The sequence below is a fragment of the Spizellomyces punctatus genome (assembly GCF_000182565.1).
Source record: "Spizellomyces punctatus DAOM BR117 chromosome Unknown supercont1.21, whole genome shotgun sequence".
NCBI classification, from domain to species: Eukaryota; Fungi; Chytridiomycota; class Chytridiomycetes; order Spizellomycetales; family Spizellomycetaceae; genus Spizellomyces; species Spizellomyces punctatus.
In genome coordinates this window covers 151,351-174,301 of record NW_015971557.1, presented here as the reverse complement: position 1 = coordinate 174,301, position 22,951 = coordinate 151,351, and the positions used below count along the sequence as shown (strand labels likewise).

Here is a 22,951-nt window from a genome sequence, read left to right as displayed (position 1 = left end):
GTAGCGATTGGACATTTCGTAGGAATTTCACGTTGAAGAACGCGTTCTGTTGATTGGCTCTAGTAATTTACATTCGCGTGGATTGGTAGTTGTTGTAGGGGGAAATGGAATCGATGCCCATGGCAGAACGAGGCATTTCACATGTGTCAAGTACTATTCAGATGCTCCATTTCATACATTTGATACGAGGTCATTTATAAAAAGGGCATACGAATTCTACCCATCAGCACTCTTCTAGATGGGCAAGGAGGTCGAGGGGGGGGGGGGGGGGGGGCCGGCTGAACTGGATATTTCCTCCTAAAAGTACAATACTACAAAGTCCAGGCCCCAGGAGACAAGCCAGGAGACAGGCTAGGAGGGAAATTCAACCGCCATCCGTCAACATCACGTGACCATCAACCAACTCCACTACTCAAGCTGTTTGGCAGGATCTTGCATTGAAGGCAACAGATTCACATGAGTGATAAAGGCTGGTTGCATGACCTGTTTGGGTCAGACTCGGACTCAGAGTTGGAAACAGATTGTCAACATGGCAATCCAGAGTCAGCAATGCCCCCACCGGTTCCGTTTCACCATCCCGTCATTCGCGGCATGACTTTTTGCCCACGACTTCTTCCACAGTCTCTTCTCGACACACTATTGGAGCATATAGATGAGGAGCAATGGTTTGATCCTTTGAATGGCCGCAATCAAGTCATGCGTTTTGGCAATCTGCCGCCGTGGTTGTCACAGCTCGTCAAGATTAGTCGTGATCTTTTACCCAACAAACTCCGAGAACGGTGAGATGGAGCGAATCGTCTTGCCATCTCTACTTGGTTGACACAGTTTTGAATCCCTCGCGGAATGCACATACAGAGATCCGGCTTTTGACCAAATGATTGCCAATTATTATGATCCTGGACAGGGCCTTCGGCATCATGTGGATCTCGTCAGACGCTTTGATGACGGGATTGTGATAGCCTCTCTTGCTGGATCGTGCGTGATGGAATATCGCCCTGCCGAGAACAAGGCAGAGGACATGTGCTCACATATTCTTCCGTCTCACGATTCAGTCAAGTCAGAACAAACACATTGCCAGCAGACACGAAATTCCGTTCAAAACAGCAAAGTGGCTGCCAAATGTCCACTGCTAGGAGAAGCTACACAATCGACCACGATTCCTATTCTCCTTTCACCAGGTGATGTCGTTTGTTTATCGGGTCCTGCACGATGGGAGTGGGAACATGGTATCCCTGAGCGGTTAGAAGATGAATGGGAAAACAAAAGAATACCTAGAGGAACCAGAATATCTATTACGCTGAGGAAGCTTTTACCAGATGCGCTGCTCATGCCGTGTGATGGATAGTTGTAAAAGAAGGTTTTGAGGCTTGGCCACGCGTTGATGTCCGAACGCTGTGCCTCAAACCTTCCCAAAAAGGAATAATGAGGTAAAATGGCAGTGCGAACAACTTTTTGCTCAGCCCAACTTGCTTTTCGTTTGGCTTTGGACGGTTTGGGTTGATTTGAACGAGGGGGGACAACGACAAGTCGTTTGGGACATTACCTTTTTTTTGTGTCGGTAGACCACCAAGTAGGCTGTGCTCAAGCAAAGTAAAAAACACTACGAATAGAGACGAAAGGATTTGGGTTGGCAGTTTGTCTTTGCATTCTTCATGGGCCGCCCGCCGCGAATTCAAAGCACTCATACGAACAAGCTCGAGAAAACCAGTTAACATTTCCTAAACAGACGATTGCTTCCAAACACTTTATTTTATCATGTTACCGTTCACCTCTCATCCATTACCGCGACTTGTTGCCCTTTTGGTCCTCGCCGCGCTGCAAGCCTCCGGGGTAGTTGCACAGGCAATTCCATGGCGGGATCACCATTCGGCATTTGCTGGTCCAAAGGGTGTCTACTTTGTCGGAGGTCGGACGGACGCGTCACAGCCGCCATACGTACTATCAGCAAATGGTATGTCTAAAAAGTGGTATTTTCGGAGGGCCACAGTTTTAGCGGTTCGTCGGCACCGAACCGCAGAGCAGGATGTGTTGACATGATTGACACCGCAATCGTATTAACATTTCCATCGCAGGGCCAACCGTTCCAAGACCTCAGCAAAATGCCCAATGGCGTGCAGATCCATCAATATATTTCCTATCAGCTGCGACCGCTTCTGCGTCAAATCTATCCAGTAACCTTCCACCCCTATTTGGCCATAGCTGCGCCGCAGTTGAGGGGCAAGAAGTTGCGTACTGTACGGGTGAGTTCTCAGTCGTAGAATTCATACTTGCATTCATGAGCTCTGACATCTAATCCATATGAAGGTGGCTTTCGATCCAACATTGGGTCCCCATTCCCTGCTGACGAAAGCATCTGGAAGTATGACATGGGCAACGGTAATATGACGAGGTTACCCGTCAGGTTACCAACTTTAAATAGTGGTCCAACCGGAATACCTGCGGTTCGCGGATTTCATGCTTCGGTTGTCATGGATGACGCCATCTACATGTTTGGTAGGTTGCCGTAATGGATGTGACAGTATACTTTGGTGTTCAACAATGTTTGGTGCACAGGTGGCTTGGGTTGTCTATATTGTGGATTTGTTCCTGCATATGGGGCAGCACAAACTATCCGTTACGATCTGAAGACGGGCAATGCAACATTCGTGCCGATTGTTGGTGACAACGGTCCTAGTGAGCTTATCGGAACATGCGCTGTCAAAGTACCCGGCAACAGAGTGCTGCTTATCGGAGGAGCACAATCGCGTCCTACTGTTTCTGCTCTTTCGGATCAAGTGTGGCTCTTCGATCCGTCGAGCACTTCTCGGACGTTCGAGCCTTTGCGCAATTTCACGGGCATAGCTCCAAGTCCCCGTTGGGGCGTGACGTGCGCAAAAGCCCCTAATAGTAATATTGTGTACATTCAGGGGGGATGTGATCCCAATGGCACTGAGCCGTCGGATCCTGCTCTATACACATTGGATTTGTCGACGTACACCTGGGGGATGCTTGGCGCACCTGGCACTGGGCCAGGTGCTAGATGTTTTGCGGCCGGGGCTCTTTTGAACGATTTCTTTATAGTTCACGGTGGACAGAGGTCGCGAGCGGAGGTTGGCCGTCAGCAATCTGCTCCTGCGACAACTCAGACTTCACCGCCGCGGACGACCGTATCTGCAGTGCCTACTAGTTCATCTCGTAATGGGCAAGGAGCAGCATCTTCGTCGAGATCTCCGCCGAGTCCCACAGGTGCTCCGACTCAATCTCCGGAGACCAGCGATTGGCCGTTTGGCTTCCCTCCTATGCGCGATTGGGAGAATGGTGAAAATCAGCAATGGCCGGACGGGTTCCCACCCATGCGAGATTGGGAGGGGGGTCAAAATGCACCTGTGCCATGGCGTCCCCAGTTTGGGCCACAAGGAATGCCAAGAGTAGTTGTGGAGAGTGAGCCTGGTGGCCCTGCTCCTGGTGAAGATGACGATTGGGCATGGAGAAAGCCAGAGTAAGCTGAGATATTCCTTCTCCTTTTTCGTGCGCGTATCGTGGTTCTAATTATTGTAATCATTGTGTACAGGTGGTGGCCTAACGGCTTAGATTTTCCATATGGTGGGCCGGATCGACAACAGCACCTGCGCCGATCACACATCCGCAAGCGCCATGTCCGATCATGGTATAGGCGGCAACTCTCGACGCAACCCATGCGCGGCATGGATGACAACGGCATTTATGCGTTTGATACCAAGCACTTGACGTGGACAGCTCCAGCTACTTTACTACAGAACGTCGCCCCTGCGCCTCCAGCAGGACCATCTCCGCCTGTGGTGCAGGTACCCACGTCCGATCCCATTGCAACCGGACAAGGAGAGAGTTCTGCGCAAGCAACCCGGACCAAGGTGATTGTTGGAGTGTTACTTGGAACCATGGTTGCTATTGCGCTTGCCGTTGGGTCTCTCCTAGTGTATTGCAGGAGAAATAGAAATAAGCGGTCGTACGCCAGTCTTACCCAGGAAGCACGCAGAAGCGGGAGCCTTCGTGTTTATCGTGTACGATCGCAAGAGGCGCCACCAAAGCCAGGGACTTCTGAAGCCGCTTCTACTCCCACGATACCTGGGGGGAGGTTCTTGGATCCGAAACGAAATGTCGTTATTCCGCTACTAGCTCCTATCCCCGTGGATGGTGGATCATTAGGCGAGGGCCCGTGGGCAGCGCAAGCTGGGTCTACTGCTGCATCATCTACAGTGCCAATGTCCAGCGAACAAGGGAGTCGCGTTGGAGATTTGCAAGCTTTGCAAAGAGGGCTCGGCGATATTTCGCGCTTGCAGCTCGAAAATGCCCAGGTGGAATCAACTGCGTTACCATTGCGACAAGAATCCATCTTTCGCAAACGAAAGCCACAAGAGATGCTTCAGGCTGGAGCTTCTTCACAGCCTGTAGCGCACAGTGCATCTGCCGCTGTTACAGCCGCTGTTACTGGTGCCTTGATGGGATCATCGTCACATGGCAGTATCCCGCCTCCTTCAACCCCCGAGAATTTGCAGAATGTTCCTATGGGCCGTGAAGCTGATATGCAGTCGCCAACCTCGTCAGGTAGTGGGGGTTACGTGCTTGAGCAGCAGATGCGATATATTGTGGTGTACCCCCACTTTCCCAGAATGCCCGATGAGGTTGAGTTGAGACCTGGTGATGAAGTGGCTGTTAGGTGAGTTTACTTACTATGTTGGATGTTGGCAAAGAACGCTATTTTTAAATTGTCATGCAATTTATAGGAAAATTTACAAGGATGGATGGTGCCGAGGCACCAATCTTCATACTGGACAATCTGGGTGTTTCCCGATTTTGGCAGTAGAGGAGTCAGACGTATACGAGGGTCACGAGGGAGTCGAATATTGGGATGCCAGCTATTATGGTATACCAGATCCTCCGAGTGATTCTCAAAGTCTGAAAGGCGATGGTGCGAGCGGGGGAGGCTTGTCCTTGAACTCTGTGCTACTTGGTGGCGGTGATCGAGGATATGGGTCTTTTGCAAGCGAAGGACAGGAAGAAGGAGGAGATGAGAAGGCGGGAGACGAAGGTGAGGGAGCCGGGTTTCCAGGAACATCCCATGAAACGCTTTTGGGTGGTACGGAGGCGTATGGTTACGGATATGGGTATGGTGAAGACCAGGTAAGCATGACCAAGATGCATGTCAATCATATCGTGTAATTTGGTTTAAATCTTGCGATACCTTTGTAGATTCTCCACTTACCCCATGAGTCGCGGCAAAAGGAGGAAAAGCAACAACTCCTATGAGTGCTTTGATTTGTAGGTAATTGGGTGCCTAGCGTCTAAATGTACTTTATTTTTGTTGAAAGCGGTCGTCCGTACCGCTATGTTGATATCATGTTTTGAGCGCGGACAGATGGTTTTGCGTATTATTTCCCAAATGTAGATTGTCTTTAAATATATAAAAAAAAATCAGGGAGACTTGTTTTGTTTTTAATCGCACCTTTTGCTTTAAAGTTTGGTTATCATTCAAAACACATGGCTATCTTGACTGATTCAAGTGCATTCGACTGCTTAAATAAGCCATGCATGACCCAGCCATGTCCCAACCGGCCAAGCGTCAAGGGAAAAGGGACTTTAAATGACTCGGCCATTTGCTTTTGTTCCTGGAACCCTTCCGACCAACCTTTCAACGACCGGGACTGAGCTCTCGGTATTATTTCAGTAAATGCGCCCTACCAGCATTACAAGATGACACTTGGAAGCACATCTACTCCCTTTGGGCGGCCAAGCGATCTGAGCTGCGACGACGCACAGTCGAACTCGCTTTTCCAGGGACTGAGACAGACACCATACCATTCCTGGCGGGAGCCCACAACTGTCTTTATCCCCGAGCCCAAGTGCCTATTTATTTCCAACGATTGTAAAATCTGCTACGACGTCCAGTGGAAATTTGATTTGACCACGTCCGGGCGCCTCAAGTCTGCATGCAGTGCGCCAGGTGTGAGGTGTATCGATTACGGAACATGGAACGAAACGCATTGGATGGCGAGGGTTTGGCCTGCGGGGAAAAGAATACGATGCGGAATACAACAGGAAAAAAATGTTTTGTGTCTGCTAGAGGAAGAGAGTTTAGTGGTTCAACGGCGGAATGATGTTATGATGAGAGATGTGCAGGGTGCTGACTCTAGTAGACAAAAGAATGAGTCGATTGCTGAAGCGATGAAGATTACAGTGGTATGTTGCCCTGCATTGTATATACTCTGATCCCATGAACCATGATTTAAAATCTAGAATAATCTTGTAGTACGTTGTCATTTCCGTATTCCTTTTACTGTGTGGATGTCTCCTACTGCATCGACGCTGCTGTCTCCGTCGCAACCGCAACCGCTTCATTATCGACGAAGAAACAAGTAACGATGATCTAGATACTCCACCCGCAACCATCCAACTCCAACCCCCATCAACACCATTTGATCCCATTCCAGGAACATTACCCCCACCTCCACCCGCTTATACTGAGAACTTGGTCCTTCCACCACTTGCACCACCTGCATATGAACCGAAACCAGAGTCGGAAGATACTGAAGGAGAAGAACTGGCAACTGTTGTAGAAGGCGAGGATGATGATTTGGGGACACCTACCTCTAGTGTTTGCATCCCGCTTGGAGAGACGATAGAGATACAGCCAGCCGAGGAAGCAAATGACTCTGAAACACCATCACAAATGGGTTCTGCACGACAAGCACAATCCAGAGATATAGAACCACCACACCAAGAACGAGATCACAGAAATCTTGCAAGCATCCCACCACAATTGCAACCCACGGAACATGAAAGTGAGCACCTCGACATACCCTCACCATCCGATACCATTTCCTCCACCCCACGATCGCCCAATGATCGTGAAACCCTTCACTCTGGTCATGAAACAGCGCCAGAAAGTCCTGCTTCTCCATAGGGTTGATAGATGTTTTCCGTTTTTTACCATCACACTGGACATTTCAAACTGTTGCAGCATAATACCTGGGTTTTGCATATTCATTTGTTTATTGTATATGTACGTTATATGTATTTTATCCGTCTTTGATGACAGAGTGGAGGGTCTTGGGTATTTTACCTTTTTTTAATTGAGACTTGTCATTCATCCGCCTCATTTTTGACAAAACGTATGTAGATATCTACCATTTCCTCATGGGATGAGTTTGTTTGCATGCGTGTAAGTTATTCACATTGTATTGAATAAAAATAATAAACAAAGCCCTGTCCCTCCTACTCCTCGAGAGAAAAACAAAAAAAAATTCAACAGCCTCAACGCAGAGTATCAAAAAAATAGCCAAATCTGTTAATCTACATGCTGTAAACAATCTCCTCATCATCCTAAGTACCATACTTGTGCTTGTAGTATCCTCCAACACCCAAACTCTGAAGGACGCTGAGAACAGGTCGCTCCACTACGACCAATTCATTGTCACCCACATAGCCCAACCCCATCAATGGACTATACCGATGCTCCATTTGGAAACTCTCGCTGAAAGTATTAGCAGCGAGTTTGGTTGGCCCGCTTACTTTGCCGTTTGAATCGCTGTGCTGTCGTTTCGTGCCTGCTCGAGCTGTTGCCTGCGTGTCGTTGTCGTGATCTATGCCATTGACAATGGGTATGCCGTCTCCTTCGTCCTCCTCCTCCAAGTCGCCACTTTCGTCATGCTCACTTCCGCTATCAATGAGGATAACACCGTTTTCAACCGCGTGCTGACTTTCGTCTTCTTCCTCATCGTCGGAGCTTGTCGTGTCTTTGTTTTGGTTCTTTTTACCGACACCGTTGGTAAGTCCGTTGGCTGCTTTGGCAATCTCTCGTGCAGCAGCTTTGCGTCGCTTCTCAAATTCTCGCCGCTCAAGCTCAGCTAGTTCGTGATCCACCATGCCTTTATCCATCGCAGCGCTAACGTCATCTGCAGCTTTGGGAATCTTTTGGGAACCGCCGTGTAACTTCTTTGCGCGATACTGTAACAGCTTTCGACGTCGCACAGATATCACTGCGTCCCGTGGTCCCATTGGTTTTTCTAGATCCACAAAGCAGAGATGCGTAGCTCCCCACAGAGTCACCACTGCTGGCCGTTTTGGGTCAAACCCGACACCCATCACGACTTCTTTTCTTTGAAGCCATCGGTAGGGTAGTCTATGGGAATATTCGCGTGACCAATCTGTCAAGGTGGCTTCCTCGCAGTCGTAGAGGAAAAATTCATTAGATGTACATGTGACGATAAGAGTGGGTGATGACGGATGGAATGTGAGCGATGTGTGGAGGGATGAGAATATGGGTAGTGTTGCGTGATGCTAGCAAAAGTATAGATTAGAAAGGGTGCATTCAAAGTGAGAGCACGGTTCAAACACAAACCTTTAAAGAATCGAGGTTAAAAACATGGATGCGATTCAATAAATCTCCACTGGCGAGCCATTGTCCATCTCCGCTTACTGCCAGGGTTGCAACCATTTCCCTTTCTCCCCCTGTCACCAACTTTCCTGCACTGTTGGTTGGTACACTATCTCCATCTACATCCATGGCATCACCATCCGCTTGCACCTCCATCTCGCTGGCCTCGTCGCCCCGGTGTGCCTCAAATGTCTTTACGATCCCGAAAATGTCGTCGCGACTTTGACTAAGATCCACCACGTAGACCACCGAATCGGAGCCAGCAACAATCAGCCGCATTGAATCGGGAGTGAAGCACAGTGCGTGTGCGCCTCGAATAGGACCTTCTGCAGAAGACGGAAAGGTCTTGGCTCTTCGAACGCGAGGCAAGCCGTTGTGACCGCTTGTTTGAACTCTAAACAACTTTACGGATTGCATATCCGACACAGCGATCCAGTGCCCATTTTCAGATATTGCGCTAGACGTGAGATTCGTTGCGCACTTTGGTTTGATGTTGAGAAGGAGCTTTTCAGGTTGGTGTTCAAGTCTTTCGTAGTTGTCCAACGCGCTTGGCGGACGCTGCAGGGGGAGGGCACGCCCAAGTTGCCAGAGTTTAACATGATCTGAGAAGCGGGCAAGGAGGAATCTGGTCCTTCGCGTTATTTGGATAATGGGACGGTGAGGAAAGGTTGGCATGCGGTATTGCTTCAAATAAGGGAACTCGGTAAGGGGGCTTGAGACCACTAGGGTGCTATCCACCCCACCAGAGACAAGCGCATCGTACGGTCGTCCCTCAAGCAGTGAGAGTGCGCGTACATCATGCGAGTGATAACGCTTTTCCCCAGATACCACCCAATTCTTACTTCCACTTTGCTTAGAATGTTTTGATATGTTCTTTTTTCCCTCGCGTGCTGGTGACTTGGCGACAGGTGCGGTGGATCCAAGCTCGATCAGACTGATTTGCACGACTTTACGATCAACGCCCGAACTCCAGACTTTTGTCCCCGCCTTATTAGCTACCAAACACAACACGTCAGCACCATGCGCCTTCACAGATCTGACAGGTGTTCCTGACTTCCAGTCCCAGAATGTGACTTTGCCCATGGAGTCACCACTGATGATGGTACTATCCTGCAGCACTTTTAGGTCCCATACAATCGTCTCTTCGCCCGGTAGCGTATCCGTGGTCAACCTTTGTACTATTTGTCCAGTCCGCACATCTATCTTCCTGATACTGCTATCGGCGCCGCCGACCACAACGTACTGGCCAGCAGGATGCCATGCAATGGACAGTATTCTGGTAGGAGCCTTTTCAAGCAGTTTGGTAAATTCCAATCTACCGTCGGTGACATCCAGGATTCGAACGTGACCATCCTCACATCCAACTGCCAATCGTGTATGTGACTGATTTACGGCAACGCACCACACAGCCCCACCTCCGGGCTCGGCAATCTGGCGGGGACGCAGCGAAATCGTATCCCATTCCACGATACGGCCATCCAGGCCTGCAGTGATAAGTCTTGGTGGAGCAGCACGAAGGGCCCGAACATAAGCAGCACGCTCTTCCTGGGAATCAAAGTCGCTGTCATTTGTCGTTTCGGGATCAATGGCGGTCTGGTGAATCCACAACACAGTTTCTACCGCAGAATTTGGTGACCCGGGGATTGTCTAGGGACGATCATAAATATTAGGCGCTTGGAACCAACCCAGATCCATCAAAGTTTCATCACTGAAATCACGCCAGATCCAGGGTTCGGAGACTACCTACCCTTTCCAAGAACCAACCCTGCCCCTTTGGATTCCACAATTCTACGTCTCCATTGCTTCTTGCACAGGCCAACACCACACGGCGCTTCCCCGTGTGCGGTTCGGATTTGGTCGCTTCGGGGGTCACCGCTAGACTTACAATACCTGCCGGAGAGTAGTTTACAACTCGACAACGATGAACCTGCAGGAGGCGACCTGAAGAGGAGCCGGCCGGTGGGTCTGTGTCCATACTCATATCTTGCTGACCGAGCCACGACAATGAGATCGGCAAAGTGGGAGAACGTCAACACCGGCTATAATACGCCTTCTAAATACTCTTCAACAAAACTTTCCCCCAGCTCTTGGCTTTTCTTTTATTCTGATGAACCTGTTCCTTCCCAATTTTGACCCCACAGCACCACTGGAATTTCCGATAACCAAAGGAAGGAACCCAAGCTGGAAAAAAGCAGAACGAAAGTCAAAATCCAATAAAAAATAAAATGTGGCAAAAATTGCCCAATTTGTGCTTGTGTGGCTAATGCATGGCGCGTGCGTGGCTGGTGATATTTTGGAATATGCATGATTCTGTTGAAATTCAATTAGAGCACACTGTTGACTCTTGATTTCGAAATACCAATATGATAAATTCACCCTTTGTCATCACAGTCAGTATAACATTGGTCGGATTCTTGCGCATAACGCTTCTTACATAAAATTCGACCATTAGAGGACGTATCATGATACACACTGTGATATATAAACTATACAAGTTTCCTACATGATCTATATCACCAGTTCATTGTACAGACCTTTGATTATCGCAATGAATCAAAGCGTTGTCTCAATGCATCATCATTGGCTGCAAGATTGGTACTTTCCAGTTTCTCCTGCTCGCTTCCTTCGCTGGGAATCCCGTGTTTCTCGTACAGTGGAGGAGTGTTCGCAATGACCTCGTCGAGGTAGTCTCCAGCATCAACTTCCAGGTCGGAAAGACCGTACCCATCGTAGTCGGGATCCTGTTCCATGCTAATTGCAGCAATCGACTGCGATGGTTCTATGACCGGTGATGCTTCCGGTGGCCGAGATGGTGTTGTTGATTGTGCGTCGCCGGGCTGCGGTGACGAAGTCGGCGCAAGCGCTTCTGTTGAAGTATTCTGATCCTCAACTGCCGTTTGACTTTCCACCTCGGGCAGTTCCATATTACTTCCAGGGTATGGTTCATCAAGCGGTCCAAGATAACGGTCCATGTAGTCGAATCCCTCGCCCTGCTTAGCCAGTACAGGCGAGTCGTCGGTTCCGGTTCCAGCGTCGCCAACTTGATTAGAGCTATCCGGTGATAAAAGACTATCAGACCCTGTCGGCGGTGCAGCATCGCCAGGGGCCGCCTCGTCAAGGGCGTTATCGGGAGCTCCAACATTTGAATTACTTGCGTCTGTAAGATCGATCAGTCCTGATGAGCATCACACGATAACCGATCGACGGGTTGCTCACGAACCTCTTTGGAATTGACCATCATCCTCTTCCTGTGTATGTGCATTGTCCTCCCCAGCTTCCTCCGATGCTCGTTCAAAATCCAGCAAATGCGGCACTGACGGAAGCTCATCCAAAAGAGCAAGTATATTGCTTTGCTCGTTCTGTTGGACATCAGCAGGTGGCGTGTCCACATCGCCCAAAAATTGATCCATGTAGTCGCTGTTTTGCTTGGCTTCTCCAAACTCCTGGTTTGAACTTCCTCCGGGATCGCTCACAGCAGTCTCAGTTCGTTGGTTTCCTTCAGGTACCGACACTGTAGATTTCGAAAATGGCTCACGGGACGGAGTGGCACTCGCGGCAGAATTTACCTGAGCATCGTTTCTCCATGTGTCCTCAGCTGCAATGACCTCTTTATAGGCATCTGGTATCTGTTCATCTCTACGAAATCTCTCGTTATCGCCGCTTTTACCCCATAATTCGACTCGACTCCAATAAACTCTCGTGAGCAACCAATGTGCCAGTCCCTGATTCCCCGTTCCCAGTGAACTCAAGTCCTCCGGCAGCCCGTTGCCAGCCTTGTTTTCTCGTGATCGGGAAGCAGCTCCGGCTGCAGCGCGCCCCACTTTTCCCAGTCCTGGATCTGGTCTTCCGACACCTTGGCAGAGCTCAATGATACTAAAAATCTCTTCCAATGCTCTCGCTCCAATATCAGACATCATGGCTTCTCCCGTGCTACCACTCACTCCAGCGGAGTAAGCGTTACGCAGGTCTTGCATGTCATGAATAAACGGTTCAAGATATGGAATGGCAACTAAGACGCCACCACCACAGTAATGATGTTCCAGGACTTGGGCTACGAGATCAAGGTGATCGTTGCCAGTGCCGGCTCCAATTGCTGATTGCAAATTACGAAGTGCTTCTTTCGTTTTAGCATGTATAGCATCCCACGTGCGTCGCAAGCGGCGTATCTCAGGTGACTCCAGAGCTTGCAAGATGGCACACATGCCATTAATGTCCCGATAGTGGTAAAAGAGAGTATGGGCAACTGAAACAAGAAACGCAATTGTGTCGGCTCTTGCAGTGGGCCCATCATGTGTAGCGCCAGTGGGTTTCGAAGAAAGTATGGCGTCAATCGCTATACGTTCCAGATACTTGTTAAAATCCACACACGCTCGTCCGTTCAAGCCAATTTCAGATTCACGATGCCAAAGATCATCCCGAACTCGGATTTTGGAAAAGAGGCTCACATCAATGATAGCTATTTGAAGAGCAACGGCTTCTGCTTTCCAGCTTATCATTGGCGGCGTAGCAACAGAATCGGCCAATTTCTGCAGTTCTTGAACTTTGGCTCGTTGAATCCGAACGTCCTCGACTAATCGACGCATTGTCGACAATGCTGGCTGATCTTCTGCGGATGTCGCTGCTGCGTATCGACGCTCTGCGACTGATAGTTGATAGGCATGTAGTGCGTGCTGGTTCGTGAGAGGAGATATGGGAATCAGCGGGACACGCTCCGGAAAGGGTATTGATTGAGGTGAATGTGCGCTCTGGGCTACTGAGGCCGAGGAAAGGGGCGGTGCAGTAGAGGACCTAACAGTAAACAGATGTCTTGATTTAACAATCTCTTCTGCTCTTGTCAGACATTGCTGTGTGAGTCGAAAGAGATCTGAGGTAGTGTCCGGTTTGGCTGTCACATCTGGCCCATCAAAGGTCAGACCGTGCGATACAAAAAAAGCCTCAAATGGGGCGAATGTATGATAGAATTGGTTCCGCACCTTCGCCAGCCCATGTCACTCCGTTTGCTAAAGTCACTAGCGCTGCGTTGGCAGCCCGTAGGTAGGTATTATACGCATCCTAGTAGATATTTTGTTGGCTGCGGGTACTGAGCACGTAGACAGATAATGTTCTCATACCTTGAACTTTCCCTCCGTGTAAAGAGATGCAGCATTTGACCGTAGACTATCAACGATATCCATGCTTGCATCTGGAGGCAAATTGCCCTTCTTGAACGTTTGAAGGAGCGCGCCAAATGCTTGTCATCAGTAAGCCACTCCAACCACTCTACTATGGTTCCATCCGGTAAAGCGCCCATCTCAGCACTAGCTGCTCAAACTTGACGGCGAGCCGTGTTCAGAGCTGTTGCTTTGATCGTATATTGCAGCGAGAAGGTGTCCGATGCAGATTCTTCTTTGCCATATGAATATGACAATGGCCAAGTAAAGTGCGATACGCTCTGTGGTAATTTCTCTTTGAAGGTCCCGCTAGATGCGCAGTAAGGTTGTCTCACACTTCTGTCGTAAATCGTGGTCAAACGAACCATGCATCGCGAACCCGGTGATCAACTACTAGAATTACATTGCCCATTAAAAATCCAATTTAGCGCAAAGTAGGCAACATTCACAATATCCCGCGCAACTAAATTCATCTGGTATCTGGTCTGTCAGATGCAACAAACTTCCGCGGATAATTGCCAGGAAGAAACAGAGTACATATAAGACGTACGATCTGTTCTCATCTGCTCTGGAAAAAGAAGACGTATTTTGGAGTGGTGTGTGCACATTGTCGAAATGTTTCTGGTACGTGGCTTTCGGCCCCATTGGGTCCAAAACAATATCGTGTCACGCGACATACATGGAATGATGGACAAGAGTCTCAGTCTTGCCATGTCTCCTCTGCATAGACAGCCTGTTGTCGTTCCCAGCTCCCAATCCATTGGGATCCCAAGGGTATTTAGTGAATTACAATCTGGTAAATGAGCGGAGTTTCCTGTTGGGAAACGCGCTTGTTTAAGGTGACATAAGCGTGAAAGTTGGGAAAATGAAACAGCGCGTCCTCACCCTCCACACCGGCATCAACCAGGCGGCCAAAAGAAGGGTATGGAAGAGTTCGTCACGACTGACAGTTGCCGTGCATTCGCATTCGCTGCAATAGCTGCCAGAGCACGTAAAAACAGAAATAGACCCGTTTCTCGTCTTGATTCAACGCGAAGAGACGCGAACCGCAACGACACCCTCCTTTGTTTGTTTGCAATTCGTGGCGATTTGTTGCCCAGCCGTCGGCTTGTTAGCTACTTCAATCCGGTCAAACCAACTTTAACAGCTCTGAGGATCCAAGTCGAGAGGAACTTGACGGGCCAATCTACGTCTTTAATGGTACTTACCGGGCTGTCGCACGCTTTCTATTGTACCCTTCCTATATGCACGGGCAACAGTCCGCTGTCGCGGCTGCGTCAAACTTGTTGGTTCGTCGGGCTTACTGCGGCACGGGTGTACGGAACCCGACCAGGCGAAATGGGTACCATCGGACCTAGAGGGTGTCAACGAAAAAACAATTATGAAGCGACCCCAATATTAACATAGTTCCCGTTCTCTTGGTTTCTGCTGGCCCGCTTCGTTCGTTACGCGGAATTTGCCATAATTTGCAGCAAAGCTAGACTGTCAAGATCTCCGACATTTTCAATTTACTCTATCCGCTCACGGCTCGTCCTGCTTGTCCCTTCTTCCCTACCGCAACCGCCGCAGCAGCATCGATCCCCTTGGCACATTGGTGGATCTGCAATTTGATCACTGCTGTGCGCATCAAAGGTGAGCTTGTCATGTCAATAAAATACGAGCACCGAAGGACGTCCACTTCAGAGAATTTCGATGCAGGATTGTGGTTTCCTTTTTTCTAATTGCGCAACTTCTCGTGATAGGTTGACGGGTCCCATTCCTTCCTCCCTCCTTCGACTAGCGTTTCTTGTAAACAGCTGTCCTTTAAAATGTCACGGTCTTCCAACATCTTTTCTGGCCGATCCAGTACATCACTAGGGGGAGCGATGGTCGGGCAAGTACCAGTGCACATCAATCCCTTTCCGTCCTTTGATGCTCCGCCCACCCCACCCCGTACAAACTCGACCGATTCGACGGCTAGCACATCCACCACCACATCTGAACGAGAAACTTCCCGACGTTCGCTCCACTCCGTCCGTACCTACCAGCGTCGATCGGGTTCTTCGTCCACCCGAGCATCTCCAGGACGGAGTGGGCAACAGCATAGTGTACCTTCGCAATCATCTGTTGCCGCCTCCGCGTCTGCTCACCGAGCAGCTATGATTCATGCTATGATGCAGCAAGCAGCCAGACATGCCGCAGTCACCTCATCTCAGCAGCAACAGCAGCGAACGCTTCAGCCGCAACCACGTACTCCTCATAGGCGGCTGTTCCAACCGCTGCCTTCTGCAACCACGCCCCCGGCTCACTCCCCATTCCGGCCGGTAACTGGTAGTGGAACAGTGAATCCCTCCGTGCACCCACAATTCAGATCAAAAGCTGTTTGTAAGCTATTCTGCCGCCATTGTACTAGCATCATGTGTCGAAGGGGAATGAAAGCAATCCTTCTGGGAAATACAAAAGTCGAATTGTATTCAACTGATACCCCACCCACTGGCGTGCAATTGGTTTATAGCGACTATCTCACCCAGAATTGCTCGTAAGTAGTATGTACACTAGTTCTTTCAATCGCAACTACTAACGGTCACTGCAGATGCCGTATTCGTGACGCTGCATGTTTGGGATGCGGGAACGTTGTTGGTTATCACGTAACACAGCCGTGCGAAAAATGCCTTGAGGCTTGCAACAATGGTTTGTTCATAACCTTGGTGTGTAATTGTCTTGTTCCCTTATTCATAAAAGCCGTTTTTTTTGCATCAGGTCATTTTTGGATGTTTCTCTCGGAAGGCGTGCAGCCTGTCGAACGATTCGATGCCTCCGGTAAGTGATTGTTTGGTATCGTGGTAAATCCTTTCCATCTATTAACTCGGATTACCCCAGGTTCAAAACTGCTGCGATGGGCATCACTACCTTGCGCGGAAGAAGATAAGGACGAAAGCGACCCAACGGATCACTACGATACCGTGTGCCGCTAGTGACAAAACGTAGAACACCAAGTACACATACGTAGATTGTGTGACGAACAGCAGAATGGCAAATGAGGGGCTGATAGAGGTTGGGGAAGGATGTGAGTCTGAATCTGGCACTTTCACACTTGTTTGTATACACTTTTTGCATGGATGGAAACGGCGGGCTCTGATGCGTTGGGTATTGGTTTAAAATGTCGACGGATGACGAAAAGAGATTCAGATTCTCCAAAATTTTAGAAGAAATAAAGTATGCCATACATAGACATTTCTTGAGAGTGAACCGACCGAGGGTACCAAATTCCACATTTCCAGATGTTCATGCAGAATGACCAAGGGAATTAGCTAACGGGGTATATGCTATTGGAAACGGTCTCACATTTAATTACTACTAACTATCCCAACACACACCCTTCATATGATTTGCTGCACTCTGCCCACCCCCGGAGTTTCCCACCTAGCTCTGTTCCACACTCCCAGTTCCTCCGCCAGATTTGGATGTACTTCCCTCTTCTCCTTGGGCGACTGGCAATTGGGGACCCAATGGCTTCTCTGCGTCGGCATCCCGCTTGATACTTCCCACTCGAGTTAGCTTAGGAGGTTTTACAGCTTTTTCTGAATTGTCCTCCGATGGTCCTCTATTACCAGTGGACTCCAACAGTGCTCCAGAACTGGAACTGGCAAATTTCGCGGTAGCCTTGGGTGTATCTAAGGTATTGCCGACGCTTCGACGTCCTTCGGCATTCGCTGTTGGAGTAGCAGCATTCATCGTCGTCTCCAATACATCATCCATCCACCGTCCAGACTCCTTATCCACTGCAAAATCCCGCATATGAGTTAAGACGATGGCCCCAGCATCTTTGTCAGCATTGGGTGGGTACACCGAGGACATCCGGAACATCTCGAGCTCCGCAGCAATGGCGTACAGGTCATAGTACTTCTGGAAATGAATGGTCCGGTTTAGAGAAGGGTTAGGATTCGTATCAGCTGGCGTAGGTGGAGTGCACTCTTCCTCATTCGTAGATGTGATACTGGTATCCCCGGTGGCTGTTCGCGTGCGTCCTCCCTTCCGTCGCGCCTTTGTAAAGTTCCCTGAAGGACCATCCCGGTCGCCAGCAGAGGACGCTGGATCATTCAAATATGTTGGAGCTTCGTAGTGGATGTCTAATAAGTCACGCATATATGCCGCTGTATGCCATACATCGTCAGTCCTTCCATATGGTATTTTCAGAAAGTCGCAAAGGATACATACCTAGGAACGGAATCGCAGGTGGTTGGACGTCTTTAAATTCGGCCCAGTATGTCGCGTAACCATCCGCAGGATCCATAAGCGAGAGGAGATTCTGGAATGCGTCTATGTGTTTCGAGGGTAGTGCCTTTTAAGCAACATGAGTAAGCTCACTTCAGACTAAAGTTTCCATTAAAGGCATTTCCAAGCGCATACCTCCCAGGCGTTGGTCAACTTGACCACAGCAGGTCGCTTTAAACCCGCCAGGATAGCGAACATGGTATTGTAGTTTTGCAGTTCACGACATGCTTTGGCAATGCGAATTGCTTGCTTTATAACCTTTGCTCTTCGCTTGGAAGAGTCCTCGCGCAAAACAATTGTCGCCGTGTATGCAGCCACCTAATAATTGAGATAAATGAGACGGAAAACGTCCAGCCTTTTCTCATGCCGCTCACTATATTTACCAGACGGAACCATCCAATGTACTCGAGAAGAACTTTCAAGGCTACATTCCGTCCCGCGCCTTCCTTTGCCACAGGCCTCGCGAGGACGTGCAAGTAGGCATCGGGCCGAATTTGTCGGAACAAGAAATGATCGACATAGGTTACTTCACGAGCGAAATCTTCTGGTGACCAGACCAAAGCCCAGGGTTTAGTATTATCGTTCATTACGCCCCGCTTGGAAGGGAAGAACGGTATGTACTGAGTGGTGTACCAGGACAAGCGCTGAAATAGAAATAGGGTAAGACATCATGTCAAATGAATGAATAAAGTCAACGTCCGCACCTGCTCGCGAATGGCCTGCGTCATCTTTTGACCATCTCCAAAGCTCACACTGGACACATGATCCAAGAATGCCATCAATGTCAAGTAGAGCATACCGTCCTCCTGAAAATCATGCCAATGGTTCTTGATCCACATCAAAAGGACGCGAATAGCGCGGGATTGAATGTGTTTGCGATGCTTTTTGAGAAACTGCTCGTGATGGTGATGGAAGGCAGGATTAGCTGTAGCAGTTGGGTCTTCAACACTGTCGGTAGTCTCCTGGGACGTGCTCGCAACTGGTGCCGACGATGTCAGCAAATCTTGGTCTAAATCGACATTGTACCATTCAATTAAATTATCAAGCAACGGCTTGCCGGTCATGAAGAAGCGATACGTGGCGAGGAACACCTCCGCGTACGACATGTCTTGATCGAGAGGGAATATGAGAGCATCCATGAGGTCGTCCGGCTTCCCAGACGTTATGATACCTAGCGTCGGCCCGTTCGCTGAATGACTATACTGGACAGTTGCCAATCTTCCTTCGTGGAAGATATCAAGAGGTCGATACTTGCAGGCGACGTCGTCCAATAATTCCAGATCAGCAACTGCCTTTTTCTCTTTTTGGATTCCGGGTGCCTCTTTGTCGCCTTTTTTAACCCAACGAGGCTCTTGCCGAGCAAATTCAAAGCAAGTGTGCGCTTTAGATAAACAAGCGACAGCGTCACGGGCGCCAGAAATCTTTGATCCGAATATTGACTCCAAAGTGATGGGGTCCGGAAATTCGGTCTCTTCAGCCATGCCTTCCAACCGCTGCTTTGAAATTTCGCTAGAGAACCTGGCGTACCATTCTCGAAAGCCTCTCGACGATGTTCGTCGATGTTCCCTACCTGCTGGCGGGTTGCTTGATGAAGGACTTGGCAGGCCGCGGTCAGACTCGGTCTCTGCGATCCCACCCGGAGATCCAGGTAGCGTTGTTGACAATGCCTTTTTCCCCTTCCGCCCTCCAACTCCTCCGCTCATTTCAAGAATGGGGCTAGTCAATGCCGGGCTACCAGCAGTTCCTTTTGGTGGGGATGTATCAGAGGTAGCACCACCAGCCAAAGATTGATTGGACGAAATATCAGAGTCAATAGAGGGAGCGGGAACCACCTTTTTTGGCCTTGCAAATGAGAACAGATCGGATTTGCCTCGGGGCTTCTTTTCAGGTACCAATTGATCCGCGCTACGGGCTGCGAGTGACTTTTTATCAGGTAACGCTGGCAGATCTTTTCCCTCAAACACTGGCTTGTTTGTTGTGGTCACCGCACGATCATTCAGCTCCTCAATAGACTGGAAGTGCGCTGTTGCTGTCCTGCCGCCGGCGCCCTCTTGCAGGTCATTCACGAGGGTCGTGATACGAGGACCGGAGAAGCTACGACGATGAACGGCTGACTGCAAAGTTGATGTCGCTTTGGAAGTGGGTCCGGCACCATCATGAACTGCTACTTCGGCAACGGTGACGGGCGGTATGACCTCGACCAAAGGCTTCTCAACCGCCTCCACTGGTGCAGGTGCAACTCGTGCGGCCTCCACCAACCCTGTGGCAGAACCAGATTTGCGTATCCGCCCCATCAATGCAACACCAAGTGCCCCAATAGTTCCAGCCGTCTTTCCTCGCTCGCTGGGTCCAGCAGTGACCTGATCTTCACTCGAATGTAATGATTGCTTGATCGTATCTGGGGCTTCGGTCTTCTTTTTGCGACCGAGCTTGGGTGTTCTTAAACCCGCCTTTTTCGGTTCCTCTGTGAGAGGGGGTGATGTAGGTGATGCGAGAACTGGAGCAGGTGGAAGTGCAGACGGTTCTGCATGTGGCAACGTCCGAGCATCAAGAACGGGTGCTGGAGGAAGGGTAGCGTGTATCCCAAGAACTGGCGCGGGTGGAAGCACTGGTGCCTCTATGGAGGGTACAGGAGGCCCAACATGTGTGGATGGTGTATCGGCGCTTGTGACGGAAGAAGTCTCCGAGTCGACTGGACTCGTGAACAACGATCCCGAAATCCCCGACGCAGTCGACAGCTGGTGGCCATGCTTTCTTATTGTATTTCCTCGGAGAGTGCCCGTACCAACTGTGGATGTTCTCGAAGCCCCGGCAGAACCGGGTACTGAGACTACCTTTCCATCAATACAGTCTCTACAACGGACACAACCCGGACAGTCTGGATCATGTTGGCAAGGAACAGAGTCGTCTTTGTGCAATCGGGCCGTGCCATTGCACACTTGACATCGGCCAGTTAGATATGACATGCTTTGGGTTTAGCACAATGTGCTATGCGTGTGATTGATGATGCGTTGAGAATCACCGTTGTGAATATAAATAGCCTGTATAGTGTATGGAGAAAAGAAAGGAAGAATTGAGCTTCATAGGTCCAGCGATACCGTGCATTCTAACTCAATCTAGCTGTCAGCGGAGACTCGGGAGAAGGCGAGACGGCGAGACAAGGCAGCTGCTCGACGACGACGACGACGACGAGCGATAACTCCGCCGCACGTTACACAAACTCCGTTAAGCATCATCCCATCCTTTCCGGTTTGACAACCCCAATTTACAGCGTCCCGCAACTGGCGTCAACCGCCGAAACTCACAATGAAGTGAATTGCATCTCAGTTCACGGTTTACGCATCTCGTTGGCCAGCATCAAGGTCAGCACTCGCGACAGACGAGCAGCCCACAACGTTCCCAGTATTGCCTGCAGCAATTCCTTACACGGCCGAGAGGCGTGTGGTCAATGCACCATGTTGAGTCCTTTGGGCAGTTCAATACATGGGCATATGCGAATGCCATTTCTGCCAACAGTAAAGCGTCCCCTTCACTGCTCTTTACCTCTTTACCCCACTGCTCACGAGCCTGAACCTCAGACGGTTTTCGTGACTATCTACGCTGCACCGACACCACACGCATCCTTTCCGTTGCTCGCAACATACCTGTACGAATATCATGCACTCAATAGCACAGTGCCGTTTTGTATGTTTGATATAGCGTGGCCATTTGTTGTTCCCGCCAACTGACAAAAAATGTGAAGGACAACAACCGCCAGCGAACGCCTGCGTGGTTTGCAAAGACTTCTAGTCGTTTGGCCCCCCACGTCTTGCTTGCTCTTTTTTGAGGGTCATTGAGGATCTCTTGCACCCACATTTACGCGTTCATTATCGTCTATCCGATGAACAACCTTGGCTATCAAAGGTGTATATCACCACGATGCAACAGGCCCTTATACAGCTATCCAAAAAGGCTTTGGGATATCCATGGCTATCTCTGATAATGTTCCCATAACGGATACAGCAAGTATATCAAGAATCTAAGTGTTCCAGAGTCTGAAAGATCAATCTGTCCAAGTGCGTTCTGGTTCTGAAACTAGTCATCGTCCTCTACATGCGGTAGACTGCAGACGTTTACAAGAGGGTTAAATGGACATGGCCATGTACTCCAGGTGATGCCATGGAAGTTTCTTGAACAGGACGTGGCAGCTTTGTGCCATCGAACTTTTGAGATCATCCGTTGTTGCAAGAAACACACCTTTGCTTGACATTTCCAGAAAGCTCGTGAAAGAACGCGACACTTGACGCTACTTAACTTAACCATCCTTATAAAAGAGTGTGATTTTCATTACACATGTCTTCCTTCCAACAATATACTGTGCTAAAGTCTTTGGCGGATCCTCGATACGAATTATCTGCGATTTGCTATCGCCCCATACCATTGATCTACCTGCAAAATATCCAAGATTTTTGAATACAATATGAGCCTCCTCTGGAACACCGACCCTCTTTTCAATGATCCATTCTTCCGTACCCCATTTCCTTCATTGTTGGACGGATACGTAAGATCTATCATGCAGCCTACTTTAATGATCGGCGATGCCGATTCCACAAATCAAGAGGAGTCTACCGATCTGAATAACCAGCAAGTATCTACTCGAAAGCGTCGCGATCTGGATACCTTTTTGCGCGGCCCTCGTGTCGATGTGACAGAGACCGACAAGGAATATGTGATCAAAGCGGATCTTCCGGGCCTTTCAAAATCCGATGTTCAGATCCATGTCTCGGATGGTGCTCTAACATTGGAAGGTGAACGCAAGCACGAGCACGAAGAGAAGACTGATCGTCGGCATGTTGTCGAGAGGTCGTTTGGCAAGTTCTCTCGACGAATCCGACTGCCTCCTGATGCTCAGGTGGATAATGCAAAGGCCACCATGGAGAATGGTGTGCTGCAGATAGCACTAGCCAAGAAAGCCCCGGAAAAGGAAGAGAAAAAGTTGATTGCTTTGCTGTGATGGAAATATCAAAGAGTACAATGGATATCATTATCATGTAGTTATCTAGTAAAATGCTTCTGTACATTGTTTTTAGCTTGTAAAATTCCAACATCTTTCAAAATAAACAAACGTTTGAAATGCCATTAAAAAGCGTTTGTTGACGAAATCGATCGAAAATGC

General features: G+C 49.3%; 8 protein-coding genes across 8 annotated transcripts; 5 read left to right on the top strand and 3 right to left on the bottom strand.

The window, feature by feature from the left end:
- Positions 1-549: 549 nt before the first annotated feature.
- Positions 550-1,345, top strand: SPPG_08389 (oxidoreductase; the record flags this gene model as incomplete). The annotated part of the gene is made up of 2 exons (XM_016756547.1): positions 550-779; positions 856-1,345. The coding sequence occupies 2 exons, from the start codon at positions 550-552 to the stop codon at positions 1,343-1,345; spliced, it is 720 nt and encodes a 239-aa protein (XP_016604275.1).
- A 410-nt stretch (positions 1,346-1,755) lies between these two features.
- Positions 1,756-5,265, top strand: SPPG_08388 (uncharacterized protein; the record flags this gene model as incomplete). Its single annotated transcript, XM_016756546.1, has 7 exons — positions 1,756-1,951; positions 2,073-2,240; positions 2,305-2,493; positions 2,554-3,478; positions 3,551-4,675; positions 4,743-5,139; positions 5,209-5,265. 7 exons carry the CDS (start codon positions 1,756-1,758, stop codon positions 5,263-5,265), a joined length of 3,057 nt encoding a protein of 1,018 aa, XP_016604274.1.
- Positions 5,266-5,576: 311 nt separating this feature from the next.
- SPPG_08387 (uncharacterized protein) lies at positions 5,577-7,231 on the top strand. The gene is made up of 2 exons (XM_016756545.1): positions 5,577-6,195; positions 6,266-7,231. The coding sequence occupies exons 1-2, from the start codon at positions 5,710-5,712 to the stop codon at positions 6,917-6,919; spliced, it is 1,140 nt and encodes a 379-aa protein (XP_016604273.1). The 5' UTR covers positions 5,577-5,709; the 3' UTR covers positions 6,920-7,231.
- Positions 7,165-10,368, bottom strand: SPPG_08386 (uncharacterized protein; the record flags this gene model as incomplete). The annotated part of the gene is made up of 3 exons (XM_016756544.1): positions 7,165-8,295; positions 8,357-10,039; positions 10,140-10,368. Coding segments are annotated over 3 exons (2,869 nt in total), but the record flags the coding sequence as incomplete, so codon positions are not given.
- A 368-nt stretch (positions 10,369-10,736) lies between these two features.
- On the bottom strand, positions 10,737-13,605 carry SPPG_08385 (uncharacterized protein). Its single transcript, XM_016756543.1, has 4 exons — positions 13,504-13,605; positions 13,366-13,444; positions 11,613-13,286; positions 10,737-11,549 (listed from the first exon to the last, which is right to left on the bottom strand). The coding sequence occupies exons 1-4, from the start codon at positions 13,564-13,566 to the stop codon at positions 10,933-10,935; spliced, it is 2,433 nt and encodes an 810-aa protein (XP_016604271.1). The 5' UTR covers positions 13,567-13,605; the 3' UTR covers positions 10,737-10,932.
- Positions 13,606-14,346: 741 nt separating this feature from the next.
- SPPG_08383 (uncharacterized protein) lies at positions 14,347-16,755 on the top strand. Its single transcript, XM_016756542.1, has 6 exons — positions 14,347-14,381; positions 14,450-15,174; positions 15,285-16,060; positions 16,115-16,212; positions 16,282-16,341; positions 16,402-16,755. The coding sequence occupies exons 3-6, from the start codon at positions 15,351-15,353 to the stop codon at positions 16,494-16,496; spliced, it is 963 nt and encodes a 320-aa protein (XP_016604270.1). The 5' UTR covers positions 14,347-14,381; positions 14,450-15,174; positions 15,285-15,350; the 3' UTR covers positions 16,497-16,755.
- A 12-nt stretch (positions 16,756-16,767) lies between these two features.
- Positions 16,768-22,037, bottom strand: SPPG_08382 (uncharacterized protein). The gene is made up of 6 exons (XM_016756541.1): positions 21,441-22,037; positions 18,501-20,837; positions 18,180-18,440; positions 17,932-18,114; positions 17,740-17,863; positions 16,768-17,675 (listed from the first exon to the last, which is right to left on the bottom strand). The coding sequence occupies exons 2-6, from the start codon at positions 20,760-20,762 to the stop codon at positions 16,945-16,947; spliced, it is 3,561 nt and encodes a 1,186-aa protein (XP_016604269.1). The 5' UTR covers positions 20,763-20,837; positions 21,441-22,037; the 3' UTR covers positions 16,768-16,944.
- SPPG_08381 (uncharacterized protein) lies at positions 21,073-22,914 on the top strand. The gene is made up of 2 exons (XM_016756540.1): positions 21,073-21,311; positions 21,375-22,914. Exon 2 carries the CDS (start codon positions 22,256-22,258, stop codon positions 22,787-22,789), a length of 534 nt encoding a protein of 177 aa, XP_016604268.1. The 5' UTR covers positions 21,073-21,311; positions 21,375-22,255; the 3' UTR covers positions 22,790-22,914.
- The last annotated feature ends 37 nt before the right edge of the window (positions 22,915-22,951 follow it).